Raw genomic sequence first — 17,770 nt, 5'->3', positions numbered from 1 at the left:
CATTGGGAAATTGCATGCATTTAGGGCTGGATTCCCAGCTCTTTTGCTCCAGGCCAGCATCCCTGTGGAGGAGTAGAAACTATAATTATCTTCCCGTCTGGGGTAAGCCCTAGGTTGACATCTCCCAGGTGACCCCAGTGCACTCAGAGCGCAGTTCCATGGCTGCTTAGGCGCGCGGTGCAGGCGTCCCCTGCGGGTGTCCGGGTCCTCTGAGACCCTTGTCCGGGAAGACGGGTCCCCAAACTCCAACTCCAGGGCGCGCGGCGGCGTTGCCATAACAACCCGGCGCGCGCAGCCTCAGCGGAGGAAGTGACGAGAGTGGGTTGGCTGTTGTTGGGACACGTGATCGGGGTAGTGTTTTGACAGGGCAAACAGTGGGAGAAAGAGTAAAGAGCGAGCGAGCGAGGCGGGCAGGCAGCGGGGCCGGTGGATGCGCGGGCGCTGCGTCTCGGCGTCTCGGCGGCCGCGGGGTCGCTGCGCGCTGCGCTCGGGGAGGCGTGGCTCGGAGCACGGAGTGTGATGTGAGCGGCCGGGCGGCCGCAGAGAGCAGCGCCGGGAGGAGGAGCGAGGGGGTCCCGGAGGGCGGCGAGCGGGCGGGCCATGGGAGCCGTTCCCGGGTGGGCTGAGCCACGCGTGGGTCGGCGCGGCTGAGGACATGCCCAGACTCTGCTGCTGACCGGCTCCGGCTGGAACCCGGCTACTGAAGCCTCGACGAGGCTAGCCAGAGGGGATCCCCGCAGGTGAGGCCCGAGGGGCTGAGGGGGCTGCTGCGCCCCGGCCCCTGCGGAGGTGCCTCGGTGCCCGGAGGCTACTGGACCGAGGGCTGCCTTAGCTCCGGTGGCCCGACTCTTCCTCCTCCGTGCCTGTACCTCCAGGGCATAAATAGATCCTGCTGGTGCTTCCGAGACGCTGTGTCAGAGGAGGACACCTTGGCCTGGAGAGCTCAGGGGCGGGGAACAGGGGTGCTAGGCCCGAGGACGCTGGGGGAGGCGGTGCACAGACTTGAGCTGCTTTTTTTCCCCTTTCCTTCAGACCTGCCCAGGGTTCTGTCACCGCAGTCTGCACCAGGAAGAGGCCTAACTTAGTAGTTTTCTTGCAAGATCCGGGGCATTAAGACCCGCATTTCTTTTTCTTTATTTTTTTTTATGTTTATTTTGATCTCTTAGTGTTTGGAAAACGAAGCAGAAGTCGTTGAGTCAGCCGTGTGCCGGTTGGAAGAACCCACACCTGTGTTTTACAGCACTTTGGGTGGAAATTGGATGCCAAAATGAAGCCAGACCGAGGTAAATGATTTATTTAAGTAGAGCTTGAGTTGTGTTTTGTTTCTCTGTCTCCTTTTAGAGGCGTTAACCTAATTTTCCACAGGATCAACTATTCCTGTGTCAGATGTGACAAACTGTCTCTGTGAAGATACCAGACACTGAGGAAAAAGATGGACTTATGGAGTAGGTGGTTAAGTCAGATGGAAGGACCTGTTCTTAGAGAGTGGTTAGCAGAATGAAGGTGTCAAGGGAAGTGTTTATTAGTGGCCACAGGCTTAGTATCCTTTTTAGTTGCAGTTGTTTTTTTTTTTTTTTTAAGGTAAAGTCAATCCAACTTCAGAAAAGTTTGTCAACTTTTGAAACTTGAGTTTGAACTCGATAAAGAATATTATTTGTGGCCATTCCCTTGTTCATTCGTTGGGTTTTTTTGGGTGGGTTTTGTTGTTGTTTGTTTTATAGATAGGGCTTTGTCAAGTTGTCTAGGCTGGCACAGATCTTACCATGTAACCCAGGTTGGCCCAGAAGTCCTTAAGGATCCTTTGGCATTTACCTGCAAATGTTGGCATTACAGGCATGTGTATCTCTGTGGCCTCTATTAATTTTGTACTCTAAGGGAATTTCAATTCTACTTGTTTTCAGAGTTCCCCAACTAAGTCTCTATGGACAGTTAGGGCCCAACTTTACATTCTAAATCTGTATTTTCTACAGTGTTCATTTCTAAACCCTGAAACAGGGTTTCTCTTTGTAGCCTTGGCTGTCCTGGAATTCAGTCTATAGACAAGGCTGACCTTGAACACATAGATTTGCCTGCCTCTGACTTCCAAGTGGAGTGATTAAAGAGGTGTGGGCTATCATTACACCCAGTTCTAAACTTATATTTTCAAGATTTAGAGAAAAACGTGTATATCTTATACCTCTCCCAACCCTGGCATGTATTTTGAATGAAAAACAAAGGTTTCATAAACCTAGGAGATGGCTCAGTGGGTAAAGGTGCCACCAAGCATGATGATCAAACCCTAGAACGTACCAGATAGGAGAGAATCAACTGCTGAAAGTTGACCTCTCACCTCAACCCATGCACATTTTCACACAGTGCACACACAGACCCAATAAGTGAATTAAAAAAAAATATATATCTTGAACAGAAAAAGGGTATCACTACTATCCCAGGCTAGCCTACAGCTAGGACCCCTCCTGCCTCAGCGTCTTGGGTGCAGAGATTACAGGCATACAGCACCACACTGGCCTCATTTTGCTTTTCAAAGACTTCAAAAGAAGGTGTTCATCAGCTTCTTATTAAGAATAAGGACAGCTCTGAGAGGTGTTTGAGGTAGTCGTTTAGGAGTGAGGACTTCTCTGACGTGAGTTTGAGTCCAAGGGATTATATAGTAGGTGTCATTCATCCAACAGACAGCAACATTCATCCAAGTCTGAGGTTCCAGTATTGGAAATAGTGATTTATCTGCTGAAGTGCATTTACAAGCACCTATGCAATAAAATTATTATTTTTATATAATACATATATACACATATATGAATGTATATATTTCAAAGTGATTAGAAATACAAATTGTTAAAATGCACCTTTTGGTCATAATGTCTTTTAAAATATACTAGGGAGGAACAGGAGACAGCTATATTTAATTTCATGCTTCAAATTAGTTTCGAATGCCTTACTGTTAAGGAAAATAGGTTTGTGGTTAATGCCCTGCAGAAGTGTCATCAAGTGCATCGCTGCGGAGAGGACTGCCTGTGGACCATGCTAAGTTTAGATTTTTAGATTACATCAGTGACTGGAAAAACTAGCTCTGAGGTCAGAAGCTGCATCTCAGAATAAACAAGCAAATGAAATCAAAGTCACTGTTTGTCTTGGATTATTGTTAAAAAGTCGCTTTAAAGCCACAGCAGTTGAGAAACTAGCATTTACAGCAGAAACTTTAGAAGAGTTGTTTATCTCAGGTAGAACTGTACCTAAGCAGTAAAAGGTCTAGCTATAGATGGATACAAGTTAATTAGGAAAAGAAACCCACTTGTCAAGATTCCCCGGAAGCAAGTTTCTTTCCCTTGGAAGACATTGCTCCCTTTATTATTCTCAGGTAAAACGAGGAGATCCCAAGTCCAGGGTTGAGCTTTTATTCCATAAAAACATGAACTGTTAGGTTCGTGGATACTTTTTTTTAAAAAAAAAAAAAAAAAAAAAAACAAGATTCAGAATAATTACAAATTGTTACTTGACAAACTACTACAGAAACACTAAAGTAAGTTTTTCACAGACTTTTTTTCCATGTGCAACATGCTCTTGTATGGCCTTCTTTAGCCCAGGCTTACTTTGTAGCTGAGGCTGGCATTGAAATCCTGATTCTCTTGCTTCCATTGGCCAAGTGTGGCCTTTTATTCTAGTAAAAAGAAAGAAAGAGGGGCTGGAGAGGTGGCTCTGCAGCTCAGAACACTTACGCGCTGCTTTACCAGAGGAACTGAGGTCAGGTTCCAGCACCCACAGAGGGTGGCTCACGGCTACCTGTCACTCAACTCCAGGGGATCTGCGGCCCTCTTCTGGCCATCACACACACGCACACAGACACAGATGCACACACACACACACGCACACAGACACAGATGCACACATGAACGCACATGCTTTTTAAGGGAAAGAGTGTGTACAATCCATATAATCCAGTCTCAGTTGATGATGAAGTGGGGCTGCTGAACATTGCAGCTCTGTGCCATATCAGGATCTAGAAGAGCTAGGTAAGTTTGTGATAGTTTCTTGTTGTCTCCAACCTCAACCACTCCACTATTTCTTCTCTGTTCGTATTTAATATTATGACCCCCTCCCTGTAGTAGCAGTCTTTGTCAATGATATACTTTTTCTTCCTGCTTTAGTTTTTCTGCTTTTAGTCTGTGTCCTGGAGAACTAGATGATCCTGCTTGATACCAGGTTCTCTGTGAAATGAGAGTGAATGAGAGACTCTCAGATGCTCATCCAAGACCTAGTAAAGTGTATGTTTTAATGTAGAGACATGAAACTATTTGCTTAGTAGAGTACAGCTATGTCCACCCTTGTTTTTTGACAAGGTCACACTGTATAACCTGAACTGCCCTGGAACTTGCTGTAATGTTTGTAAGTAAGTGCACTGGGAGCCTCTTAACCTCTGTGATCGGGTGTGGTATTTGGTTGGCTAATAAAAACTGTTGAGTGGGAATCACAGAAAAATCACAATGATTTTCATTTATCCTTTCATTTCATATCCTCTGGGTTTTTTTCCTTCTTCATTTTATGCTTTGTTTTTATCTTTTCAAAAACATTTATATGTGCATGGGTGTTTTTCTTACCTGTATGTCTGCACATCATATATGTGCCTGGTATCTACAGAGTCCAGAAGAGGACACTGGATTCCCTGGAATTGGAGTTAACCACAGTTGTGAGGCACTGTATGAGTGTTGAGAACCGAACCTTGTTCTCTACAAGAGCAGCAAGTGTTCTTAAGCACTGAGCCATACCCTCAGCCCTTCAGGTTTTCTTTTTTGTGCTAGGGATTAACTCCAGGGCCCGTACACTCAGTATCCTTAAGCTATATATTCTGTCTCTAAGCCTTTTGGAGGGTAAAATGGGTCTGTTTTTAGAGTTGGGTGTAATATTTCCTGTGTAAACCAAAACACAGTTAAGATCTCTAGCTCTGACTTGTGAGAAATAGGAGAGTCTGTGGACCAGTCTAAGGCTGAACTCTCACATTTTTAATACTTTCTAATTTTTACAAACAAATTGTATAGGTATTCTGTATGGCCATAATTGAGAAGTCTGTTTTAGGGAGAGGGGTTGCATATAGCACAGTGGTACAATTAATACATTGTTCAAGGCTCAGGGTTCAGTCTCCAGTGCCCATGTGCTGGCTGGCTAGATGTGTGGATGGGTGATGGTTGGATAGATAGATGGATGGTGGATGAATGACAGATATATTGATGAATTGGGAGTGGATATATAGATATATGTGTGTGTGTTATGTGTGTGTGTACATATACATATAAGAGAGGGGGGAAGGAGAAAGGGAGGGAGAAAGAGAGAGAGAGAGAGAGAGAGAGAGAGAGAGAGACTCTTTTTCTAAAGTATTCAATCTGTTTTTCATGGCAATCATATCTTGAATCCATGGTTTCTTGGTTTATTATAATGACCAGAGCGGCACAAGTGGATTTAGTAGCAAAAGACAAGATTCCTCTAGAAATTTGTTAAGTCTGCATCTCAAAGTGTGCTGAAGAAGTTCCTTATGTCAGCAGCTCTTGACCTGTGGGTGGTGGGAAGTAGCAATGAGGTAATTTTCTGCTTGGAGGTCATCACAACATGTAGAACCGTATTAAAGGGCTGCAGCATTGGGAAGCTGGAGAGCCGCTGCTTTGTGTGGTGGGTATGCATAGTGACTCTGCCTGTCAATAAAGTGGAAGTTAGAGGGTTTGTTTATACTCAGTTAACATGTTACCATGTAGCAAATGGCTGCATTCCACATAGTCAGTAGTATTTTCCCTTTTAAAATTTCAGACAGTTTATAACATTACTTGGGTAATGCTGACAACCTGAGTCCTTGATGTTAATTGCTAGTGTGCATTCTGGAGTCAGAATTGCGTCTGTTTTCTAGCTCACTATATAATCTTCATCACATTCACTTCTGCCATCTCCCACTGCAACTACATAGCGATTGGCATGCGGTAGGAGTAAGTACCTGACTTTATCATGGTGAGCTTACAGCTGCTGATACATTGGTCAGTTGCAAACTGTACAACAGAGGTAAGAAAGTGTGCGGTGGCCTGCTGCTGGCCTTTCTTTCCATTCATAACACCCAACCAGGGAAAGTTGCCGAATGTTCAGTGACCTCTTAATATATAGCTGTCCAGGGAACCATCTAGCCTACAAAGGGATGCAGGACATAAGTGTAGTTTATTTCTTTAGGTCATCATCTGCTGTTAGAACTACTTTAATATCTGTCTGAGGAGTACTGTGGTTAGAATAAACATCCCTGGGTTGTAGGTTTTTAAATGGCATTACCTGCTAAGCCAGCCACGTGGCTGCAAAGGGTGAGCTCTTCTGCTTTGGACTCAAAAGATGTGCAGCTTGGGACCTGACCCCAGTTATACAAATATGGGGTGTCTGGTGTCTCTTGGGAAGTCTTTCAAATGTGACCTTTGTATAGAAATAATGAAATCATATTCCCATATGCTACACACGTAAAGTATCTTAATTTTGTCTTTTTTAAGTACTCTTTTGGGTTACAGAAACTTGTTAGAGACAAACTTTAATTATCAATAAATCAATTAATAAATTAATATACTATGTTTCAGTTCATACGTAAACACTTTTTAGATCATGCCTGATGCTCAAGTGAGAACTATTAGTGTAAAACTTGTACTACAAACAAAATGTCAAACAGTTTGATTTTTTTTTTAAGTCAAAATGGGAAGAATGTGCTGTCTCTCCCTTTTGATACCATTTTACAAATTTTGTCATTAGCCTTTGGATTGCTGTGACTTTGGACATTATGTATACACATAAACAGTCCTTTCATCTTCAAATGATGGTGGTCTTCAGGTGGCTGAAATAGAAGGAAGCCGTGGTTAGAACTGGACAGTGTGGCAGGGGATTCCCTTTGTGGTGGGAACAGTTCATTGTCAACCTGTGTAAATCAACAGAAATGATATCTGCTGGACGAAAAGAGATGTTGGCCGTGTTAACCACAGCAGTCTTTGGCTTGCTCCCAGTGGGAGGTAATAGAGGTACTAATGACAACTGATACTTGGGCCTTCCATGCAGAGACCCTGTTCTGTGTCCTTCCAGATATAACTCACTCAGTCTGCACAGCTACACAAGCACATAACTGTTAGCACCTTTGTTGTATTGATGTGTGAAGTGATTCACGGAGGATTTTAGTTTCTTACAAAGATGTCCAGATAATAAAAAGGTGAGCCCCACTTGAAAATGTGTTCAAGTCTGTGCTCCTAGCCTCCCTGATAACTAATTTACATCGCAGTGCTATAAGGGATTATGTTATAACTTATTTGTTGCGGGGGGAAATGGGCTTGACGGAGTCTGGCTATCATGCGTGACAGCCTACATTTCATTCCTAAGACCCACTTGGTGAAGGGAGAGAACAGACACAGGCCCCTCTGATATACCACAGACAAAGTGGGCTGGGGAAACCAGCAACAGATTTTCCTGAGCTCTGACTCTGGAAGCCGCCTGTCTTCCTGCCTCCAGTGTCTTCACAATGGGCTTTTTAATAAATAGTACCTTGGCTTTGAGTTACCCTGAAAATGAAATAAGTTAACATACATAATGCGCTCAGAACAGCAGCTGCCGCTTAGCGAGCATGCAAATGTGAGCCACTGTTGTTGCTTCTGGACATTTTCAAAGGAAGAAGCCAATCATTTAGAGAAAGCCGGGAGGGTGAAACAAAGGCGCCAATTCAGCTCCTGCTTCTTAGCTGAGGTGCTCTGAGTTAAGAGCTGGCCACCCTGTCAGGCTGTCACACACTTATGCTGATGAGCCTTGACACATCAGGCGCTGTCAAATAATTGCTGACTTGATGTGACTTCTGAGTCTGGGTGTAAAGGGGCGGACCGAGAAAGCACCCTGTGTTTCTGCTTGTCATCCAGTGGAAAGGAAGTGATTTAGTGGACTGAACACTGCCATTTCTCTGTCCAATGAGGGAAAAACATCTGCAGGTAGACTTGAGAAACTAATGTATATGTGCAATGAATGATTTTAAAATTCACTTATCTTAAAACAATGACAAATCCATGTGGTTTGAACACATTATGTAAACAAGTACAAAAGAAATTTAGTTGTTTAAGCAAATAACATTTACATTTACTCGTTTTCCTGTTCTTTGGTGTTTGTTTGTTTCTTGAGACAGAGTCTTACTTTGTATCCCAAGCTGGCCTCAAGCTTGGAGCAATTCTCCTGCCTCAGCTTTGGAGTGCCCACTGCACAGGCACACACCATATCTGACTTTGTTTACTCTTTGGTCCCTCATCTTTGGATCTGATTGTGGGAGTGTCTTCCTTCTTTTTGAAGCTGAAACCTTTTGAAGTGAGAACCCTAAACTAAGTGTGACCTGCTCCCGGTGTTAGATGTATGTGTGGTGAGAGGGAAGTCACCATACCTGGAAAGGTACTACCTTTCTCAGCAGGTGATTCTGTTCTCTCTCAGATAGGTTAAGAGGGGATGGGTCAGAATTGATTCCCAGTATGCCAATTCACACATCTCTCAGCACTTAGGAGGCTGAGGCAGGAGGTTGTCACAAATTCAAGGCCAGGCCACAGAATTAGTTCCAAGCCAGTCTGGACTTCTAAGTAAGACATTATGTCCAAAGGAACAAAATCAAACAACAGAGTCAGGGTAGTTCCGTGATTATATCTGAGGTTCCTGGGCTGACTGGGTAAAGACTCGATTTTTTAACCCAAATGTTAGACCCATAGCCACTTAAGATTGCCTAAACTCCAGGGGGAACTTCCTTGCATTCCCTCTCATGCAGAAGCCACTCATCAGAAACAATACAAGCCCAGGTCACATCTTCCTTTTCTTTACACCCAGTGCCAATGGCCACCCTGTTGGATTTCAATTATCACTCGGGGGTCTTAGATACACTCTTCCTTTTATCCAAAAAGCCCTTCTCTCCATAATCCCATGGTGCGCCTTGTTTTTCTTTCTCTTTCTGGACTGGGATGTCTTTTCTTTTCTTTCAGAGAGGTTTCTTCCCTGACTGCGCTAGTGTTCTCAGCTCATAGTAGCTATTACTGTTGATACACCTGTTAAACTGGATGTCTCTGCTATTTGGTTCCAGAACTCTGTGTTCCTTTGATAGCATTTATCAAACGTTGTAACTAGTCATCTTTTTCCTTTTTCTTTGTTTGCTGTGTGTCGCTACATGAGGCCTGGGCTGTGTTCCCTGGTTCATCAGTTTTGTAGAAGGCAGGTGTGTTGTAGGTGCATATCTAGTACTTAATACACATCTGTCGAACGAACGAACGAACAAACGAAGGAGTGAAGGAGTAGCTAGTACACACCAATGTGAAATAAATGGAAGCAAGAGAAGGTAGTTGTCATTAAATAAGATTTTTCCAGTGTAGTTATTTGTTTAATTATGACTTCTAGGCTATTATCACAACTTTGTACCTGATTTTTTTTCAAATCCATTTTAAAACATTTGCACATTCCAAGATTGGGGGGGACAGTGTCATGTCCCTCCCAGGGACTGGGATTACAGGATATGCCATTGTGCACAGTTTTATGAAGTGCTAGAGATCAGACCCAGGGCTTCTTGGAGGTGAGTTAGACAAGCAGTCTACCAACTGGATTACATTCCCAGCCCAGCATTTTCCTATTGAAGAAAATGTGTGTCTGTATGTATTTCCTGTGCATACATATATGTATATGTTGTAAAGTCCAGTTGGACTGAAATAAAACACTATACAATCAGACGGAGGCAAAAGCTGCTTGGTGTTAGGTAGTTAGAGGATTAACAAGTCATCCACAAGACATATTTGGAGGAACCTCTGATCACTGACCCCATGCTCAGTTAAACTTCCTGTTTGTAAGCACAAGAAAACGGGGTGGGGGTGGGGAGAGGGCAGGACAGAAGAGTAAGAAAGACTCAAAGGATTTAGAGTTGAGATTAGGGGGTAGCCCATTACTTACTGGATGTTGTGACTTAGGTCAAGTCCCAAACCTGTTTTCTCATAAAGACAATGTGCTTGGCTCTGTCCTGGTTCTGAGCTCAGGTGAAAGGATGTGACAAAGGGCTCTCTCTGTAAAGCTGTGGAATGCCATAAACACTCTGGTTTACCCTGAGGGTAGGATTGTTCCTAAGTAGGAGCTGAGGGCCCAGTGTTCCCCATGGGTCAGGTGCTTCACAGTTGGGGGCCACTCTCCTAAGAGCAATTCACACATTTTAGAAAATAAATTACTCTCCATTCCCTGACTCAAGTTACATAGAGTATAGAGTCATTTGGGTTGATAAAGGCATATTTAGTTATGTTTTTTTCCCTTTATTTTTAAAGTTTGAGACAATGTCTTATTTAGCCACCCGGGCTGGCCTTGAACTATCTTTACAGCCTTTACAGATGGGACTTGGCCTTTGCCTCAGCGTTTGAAGTAGCTAGGAGAAATGGGCCTGCACCACAGGCCCGGCTTGGTTAGATGGTTCTCCGGGAGTATTAAACTATGGCCCTCATTCACTCAGGTCAGTTGGACCTCCTCTTAGCTGTGTAATATAATGTAACAGGAGTTAAGGACTGGAGGTTTTTATGATCAAACCTGGATTGAAATTCTAAAGTCAAGGGTGGAGAGATGGCTCAGTAGTCAAGAGCAATTGCTACTCTTACAGAGGACCTGGGTTCAATTCTCAGTACCCACATGGTGACTCGCCTGTGGGTAACTCCCAGGCACACAGGTGGTATACACAGTATATATATGTAATATATACATGCTATATATGTACATGCACACACATGTATGCGTATTCACGTCCTTTTTTTTTTTTTTTTGTATTCACATATTCTAAAGTCGGCGTTTGCCAGAACAAAATGACCTTGAGACACATTATCTGTCTGAGTAATGGTTCTTCTTGCTCTAACTGAAGACTTTTGGAAAGTGAGCTGAGAATGTGTCAACGGCAGGAACCTTATGCCTTGCACAGGCAGGGGTGGGGGTTAGCCCATGTGGCTCACGAGTTTCACGACCCAGCTCATGTACGATACAGGAAGGGATTGAGGCTTAGCCCTTGTTTTTTGTTTTTCCTCAGCTGATCTGAGGAATTGAGTATTTCAGAACTTGATTATAATAACACCTTTTAACAGGAACAGGAGGTCAACAGACCCGATACCACCATTGGCGTTCTGTGCTCCATGCAAACTAGAAGTCAAAACCAGCACGAACTGCGGAGTGTTTAGGACAGATGCCACAGGAAGAGGAAGTAGTTAACTTGGGCACATCCAGCTGTTTGTGGGTGGTGATCAGTCTAGAGTAACACTAGTACAGAGAGATTGCGGAGTGGTGGGCACCAGGAGCTTGGTAGGAAATACAGAATGATGAGCAGTTGGCTAACACTGCATCGTAATGACAGCCTGAGGTAGGGTTCCACGGGGTGTGGGCCAGACTCCTCCTAGGCTCTAAGCCCAGAATTCAGACTTGTTCCAGGTGCTTTGGATAACAGACAATGTCATTTAAATACTCGGAGAGAAAGGCACAGAGCACTAAGGGGGATTCCTATGTATCATTCTGTAATTCATTAGCTTTGTAATGTAAAATAACATACTCTGGGGTCAGTTTTTAGTGTTTCTGTTTCCTGTGTTTGTTGTTGTTGTTGTTTTCTTCTAAATGGTGATATTCCTATAAAATTTTTTGTAGATTGAATGAAATTATACAATAAAAACTGTATATGTATCAAAAATAAGTAGGGAGCTGTTTATTTGCAAAGCAGGGTCTTAGTGAGTAGCCCAGGTTGGCCTTGAACTTTGAACTCAAAGCTCTCATACTGCTTTTATCTCCAGAGTGTTGGCATTACAGGTTTCACCACCACAGCTGGCGCAAGAGCTATTCAGTATCTAAGCATTTATGTTTCCATGTCACCTGTGCTTCCCCCAAACATACAAACAAGGAAGTCAAGGCAGTGGGCATCCAGTGAGGAAAAGGCCTGAAGCACGGAGCCAGCTCAGCAAGCCGGTCTGATGCAGCAGTGACCTGAGAACGGGAGCATGTGCAAAGAAAGGGTGCCCAAGGGCTGGAGTCTCGGGGTGGGTCCCCCAAGGTCATAACAAAGGGGGAAGAAATACATGCGTGCCTGTACCTGTACCTGTACCTGTACTTATATACTATATCTGTACCTATACATGAGGCAAACTCTGCCTTCCCTGGTTGTGGAATTTAGAATTGCTGTGGGATGGCTTTAGATTTTCGTGGTGTTGGTTTAATGTTAACACACATATCTAGCTCATCTGTAAAATCTCAAATGATTAGGAACCCCTTCAGTGTTTTGAGGTCTGCTAAGAAAATTATGGTTACACAGATAAAGTGTGTGTGTTTCAGCAGAATCTACCACTCTGTCTTGTAGTTGCTTATCTTGCAGCAGCTTGCAGTCCTCTGAAAAGAGCTGATAGCTGGCTGAGTGTCTGAGCTGTGTCTCTGTCAGAGTGCATTGGCAGATTGATTGCAGCCGGGGAAGTGGATTTAAAGGTATGGATGATCTTTAAGAAGACACAGCAGGTATGTTGAGCCTTAAAAGGCATGGATGATTTGTATAGGTAGACTTTTTTTTTTTTTTACAACAGTTATGGATTGAGATGACTCAAGAGCATTGAGAGGAGAGAGTTGCAATGTAGAAGTGCTGGTGGTTTGAATAAAAACAGTCCCTTCAGGGAGTGGTGCTATTTGAAAGGATTAAGAAGTACAGCTTTGGAAGAAGTCTGTCACTGGGGTTATGCTTTGAGGTTTCTAACTCTCAAGCCAGGCCTAGTGACTCTCTCTTCTTGCTACCTATGGATCTGAATATAGAACTCTCAGCTATCCACCACCATGTCTTCTTGAGTGTTGCCATTCTTCCTGCTATGACAGTAATGTACTAAACACTCTGAACTGTAAGTGGGCTTCAATTTTGAGTTGCTATGCTCAGAGTGTCTCTTCACAGCAACAGAACACTGATTAGAACAAGGTAAAAGGCACACTCTTGGACTCAGGGCTAATTTAGGAATGGAAGAAATTGGATTTTTCAATATCAAACTAAGGACTTTGGACTTACATCTGTTTGACAGTGATCAATAAGTAAGTACTTTGGAATGACTACAGGGAACTTTCTAGAAGAATAGTTGGGTTTTCTTTCTTTAGTTTAGGTGTAAACAAGCCAAGACGTATTACTATCTGACAGCCTTGAAATCATGTTTTAGCTCTCAGGATTACATTGTGACCTGTGCTTATGAAAATTACTCAGCACTACCCTTTGCTCTTGGCTAAATTCTCTCTCTTCTTTTGTTCTACCCTTTGCCTTCATTCTTTGTTTATGAACAGAAGGGTTAGTATTCACTATCCCGAAGGTTCTTGGAACTGCTCGTGTGGTGCACAGTACTAATAATCCTGTCGCCTGCTGTTTCACGCTGCTCTTGTCAGAGCAGTGAGCTGCCCTATTGTCTTGAAGTAGCTACAGGTTCTAACATGTGAGGGAGAAATATATCTGGTAAGGTGGGAAGGTTAGAGGTTCATTTTCCTGTTCTAGACATTCCTTGAAGAAGCTTCATAAATGCCAGGGAATTAGACGCCTTATCCTGCAGCTTCCTGTGGGCCCTGCACGTGGAGGTCCCTGCAGCAAGGCTAAGCGTTCCCGGGAGGCTGTATGGAGAGGAAAGACATGTGTGTCTTTCCTCCCCCAGACACAGAAATGGTCTCACAACAAAGTTTCAAGAAAGGGAAGCTGATGGAGCACAGGGGAGTCTGGTTTAGGGTGGGAAAAGCATGAAGGGGGAACTCTGAGGTTTAGGTTCTCAGACTAGTCTGTGTGAATAGACACCACCTTCTTCAGCCATAGTCCTCCTTACCTGATGAGATTACTTCAGGCAGTTCTTCTAGGTTCAGTATCCCTCTACTAATAACTCCTTTCTCAAATGTTGTTTCCATGGACATATCTACTAAGACTTTGGAAAGGATCTAGCCAGACTTTTGAGAAACTCTGTTCCCATCTTAGTAATGGCTGATGACTATGCAGAGTGAATGGTAGTCCTGGAGGTGTGCTGTTCTTGTCAGCTAACCTTGAAAGGTATATAATGCCTTTCTGATAACTCAGTTATGGAGTTTAGGCTTTCGGAATGGCTCAGGTCAGAGGGAAAGCCTCAGGTTACATATTTAATGGCACAGAGTAAATTCTATTAGTGTCCAGGGCTCTGAAAGTGCTTTTGTTTCTCTGAAATTTCTTTCAGAGCCATTTAGTTGCTTAAAAAAACACGGTGGGAAAGGCTTATTGAGAGTGTGAGGCTCTTTAACTTCTACAGTTAAGAAAACTAGGCTTGGGCCAGCAATGATGATGCCCGTCTTTAATCCCAGCACATAGAAGGCAGAAGCCAGCAGATCTCTGTAGTTTAGGGTCAGCCTGGTCTGCACAGTGAGTTCCAAAACAGGCAGGAAAGCAAGCAGGCAGATGGGCAGACAGATGACAGACAATAAGGCATGGAGAAAAGAAGTAACCTGTCCACCTATAAAAGTTGGTCTCAGATTTCCTACCTGGCCTGCATTTGTTGTAGGACCTGTGCACAGGGCTATTGAAGCCATTAGTTGAAGTGATCTATGGGAAGTGTTCAGTCTACAACTTGATTCTAAATCATTTTCAATGCCGTTGTCTGTTGCTGTGAATTCTAGCATGTCTTTAATACATAGTTTGAACACAAATTCTAGGTATTCTGAAGGAAACCTACAAAGGCCAAGGGAAAGGCCATGATCAGAGAGAAAATGGTTAAGACCTGTGAGAAAGAACACAGGACAAGAGGGGGTGAGCTGTGAAGGAAGGGTCAGAGTGTCCAGGGTGAAGGCTCTGAATTTAGAAAGAGCCTGGAGTCTTAGTACCAAAGGAGGACTGGGTACTGTCGCCTTGCTTAAGTTTTTATTCCAAGGGAAGAGGGCACATCAAACTCCTTGACTGTGTTCCTCCCTCCTGCCACAGAATTAGCTTTATATGTTTATAAACAACACTCACATGCCTGTTGCTTACTTAAGCAACAACAGCACCTTGAGATGAGTACTTTGCTTCTTTTAGACTGGAGAAGGCAGGATGGGGAAGGTCTTTGGTTTGGTTTGGTTTGGTTTGGTTTGGTTTGGTTTGGTTTGGTTTGGTTTGGTTTGGTTTGGTTTGGGTGTGCTTTGAAAGGATCTCACTTAGCCCAGCTTGGCCTTGTACTTTCTGCATAGCTGAGACTAACCTTGAACTAATCCTCCTAATTCCTAGAATTATAGGCATGGTTTACTATGCTTGGATGTTCATATGGTACTTTAAAAAATAAAAATAAAACTTGAAAATATTAGCACACCTTTATAAAGAATGTTCAAATAGTTTCAGAGCTGGATAGTTGACGTTGTTACCTGAGACAACACTCTTTACCCTATCAGAGTCACTGGTCAGTCTTCCTACATGCAGTGGTGGCCAGTGTTTTCTTCCTCCTTATTTATTAAAAAACAAAACAAAACAAAACAAAATAGAGCTGGATGTCATAGTAGCTAATAGCACTTGCCCTTCTTGCAGAGGTCCTGATTTTGGTTCCTAGAACCTACGTCATGGGGCACCTATAATCTCCTAGGGATCTGGTACCTTCGTCTGGCCTCTGAGGGTATCCACACTACCATACATAAATAAAAGAAAAAAAATATATTTTAAAAAGTGACAGTTTTGATTTTTTTGTTGCTTTTCAGAACATTAATTCCAGTGCCTTCTCGGTGTGTGCTTTTTAGTTAGTTATCTAAATAATTTAGTAAAGTACTGGTCAGTGCTGGGGATGGAGCCCAGGGCCTTGTTCATGCCTTAATAGGCCTCCAATGTTCCACTGTATCCCCATCTCTTTGGGTAACCCAGGCTGACCTTAAACTGCTTGTCCAGTCTTCTACATCAGATTTTCTAGAGCTAGGATGACAAGTGTGCCACCTCACTGGGCTGACTAGCTCGATGGAGCTGCTTTCTTTCAGGAGAAATCTTTCAGATTTCCGCTGAAATTCTCCTGAACTTAGTGTATAGAATCTGTCACTGATGCCAGTTCCTGTTAACAGAGAGGGCAGGATACATATAGATAACACCACAGGGTGTTGGCGTTGTCACTCAGCCGTTGCTTTAGTTTCTTTACTCAGCTTCTTAATCTCCAAAATACTGTCTCACAAGATTGCAGCTGTTTAAAGAACAGGAGAGCTGGAGAGATGGCTCAGAGGTTAGGAACACTGGCTGTTTTTCCAGAGGTCCTGAGTTCAGTTCCCAGCAACCACGTGGTGGCTCATAACCATCTGTAATGGGATCCAGGGCTCTCTTCTGGTGTGTCTAAAGGCAGTGGCAGTCTGCTCACGTACATAAAATAAATAAATCTTAAAAAAGAAAACAGAACAGGTAATTGTGGACTCTTTTATCTCTACAGAAAAGCTTTCAGGAATGCATTGATTTATCAGAATAAAAAGTCTTTATTGGTTCTAGAGTTTTACAGTTGACTTGAAAGTAGCATACATTGCAATGACAGGGCATTAGCAAATCCCATAATACAACTTTGAGGAAGCTTAGGCAATCTATGTGCATCTTAACACACATTTTATGTAATAATCCTGAGATTAAACACATGTAGGGTATTAAAATGAATTCTTATACCTGATCTTAATGCTTATTAGTATGTGACTAATGTATGTGCAGATATTATTAGACAAAGTGTTTGTCTAGTAGCTTAGATTAAAATAACCCCCGTTCTAGCTCATTTTAAACAATGTAGTATGAATGGTGCCAAAAGAACCAACTAGAACATTTTCTTCTCTCCAAGATCTTAGGTTTTGTAAACAAGGCTCTGGAGATGTTCTGTGAGGCTCTGCCACTGCAGCCCATCTAGGTCATTGTAACCCAGACTTCAGCACAGATGAGGATGCCAATTAGGTCTCTTTGGGTCTTATTATGATTTATATAAAAATGTGTTTGGCTCTTAATAACAAAGTACTTTGGGGGCATTTTGGCCACCCAAACAATCTCAGCAAACACAAACATCTTGCTCAGTATCTGCTTGGGGGAGGAACTGAACGTGACTTACACCTTGATTTATCCCTAGGCTGTCCCAACAGCATAATAATTCTCTTTTTTAATTTTCAAAAAGCTTAGCTATTTTTATAACTTGTAACTGTTAAATTTTAACTATCTTGTCTTTCTTGCAACTTAATTATTAAGATCTTAAATGTGACACTGTTTAAGAAATATAAAAATTAAGAATAGAAACCATTGGTAATCAAGATCAGCTTTATCTCTTTGTTATTTATCTGTGTTATTTGCCATGTGTGTGTGTGTGTGTATGTGTCTGTCTGTCTGTCTGTGTATGTGAGCACATGAAACACACACGTGTGGGGAGGTGCTGGAAGAAGGTCTCTGGATTCTTTTATTATAGTGTAGACCTCATGTATCCAAAGGTAAAGGAACTTAAAATACTTTGGTTCTGGGAATGTAGCCAAGGGCATGTACAATCACTGACTCTACTTCAGAGTTGAGCCTCCTTGCCCAAGTAGAGACTTCCATTCTTGAATTACTTGAAAGCTAAGTACTAGGCTAGATGGTTTGTGGCATTAGAGAAATCACTATTCCTACTTTGTAAATAAATAAGCATGGGTAGGTTTGCTATGACAGCATTTAAGTGGGAACATTCCAAATCCTGAGGGTGAGCACCTGCCCGAAGTGATCTTTCCAGGAGTGAGGCGGGAGTTTGTTTGGAGGTGTCTGCTCTTTGGTACCGGGCTTCTGTCTCAGCAGTCCACTGGGGGAGGG

The 17,770-nt window shown here is 43.1% G+C and overlaps 1 protein-coding gene across 2 annotated transcripts in view; it reads left to right on the top strand.

Annotated features, from left to right (window-relative positions):
* The first annotated feature begins 366 nt into the window (after nt 1-366).
* Atosa (atos homolog A) overlaps nt 367-17,770 on the top strand; it is a 73,842-nt gene continuing 56,438 nt past the window's right edge. Inside the window, exons 1-2 of one of the 2 annotated variants that reach the window (XM_052187793.1) lie at nt 367-521; nt 1,167-1,283. In XM_052187793.1, the coding sequence (XP_052043753.1) occupies nt 1,268-1,283 (16 nt within the window). In that variant the 5' untranslated portion in view covers nt 367-521; nt 1,167-1,267. Of the gene's footprint in view, nt 522-542; nt 741-1,166; nt 1,284-17,770 lie in introns of those variants that run through there. The other variant, XM_052187792.1, reaches the window with a different exon arrangement.

This window comes from Apodemus sylvaticus, chromosome 7 (assembly GCF_947179515.1).
Source record: "Apodemus sylvaticus chromosome 7, mApoSyl1.1, whole genome shotgun sequence".
Taxonomy (NCBI): Eukaryota; Metazoa; Chordata; class Mammalia; order Rodentia; family Muridae; genus Apodemus; species Apodemus sylvaticus.
Note: the sequence above shows the minus strand (reverse complement) of the source record. Positions and strands in the feature narration are given on the sequence as shown.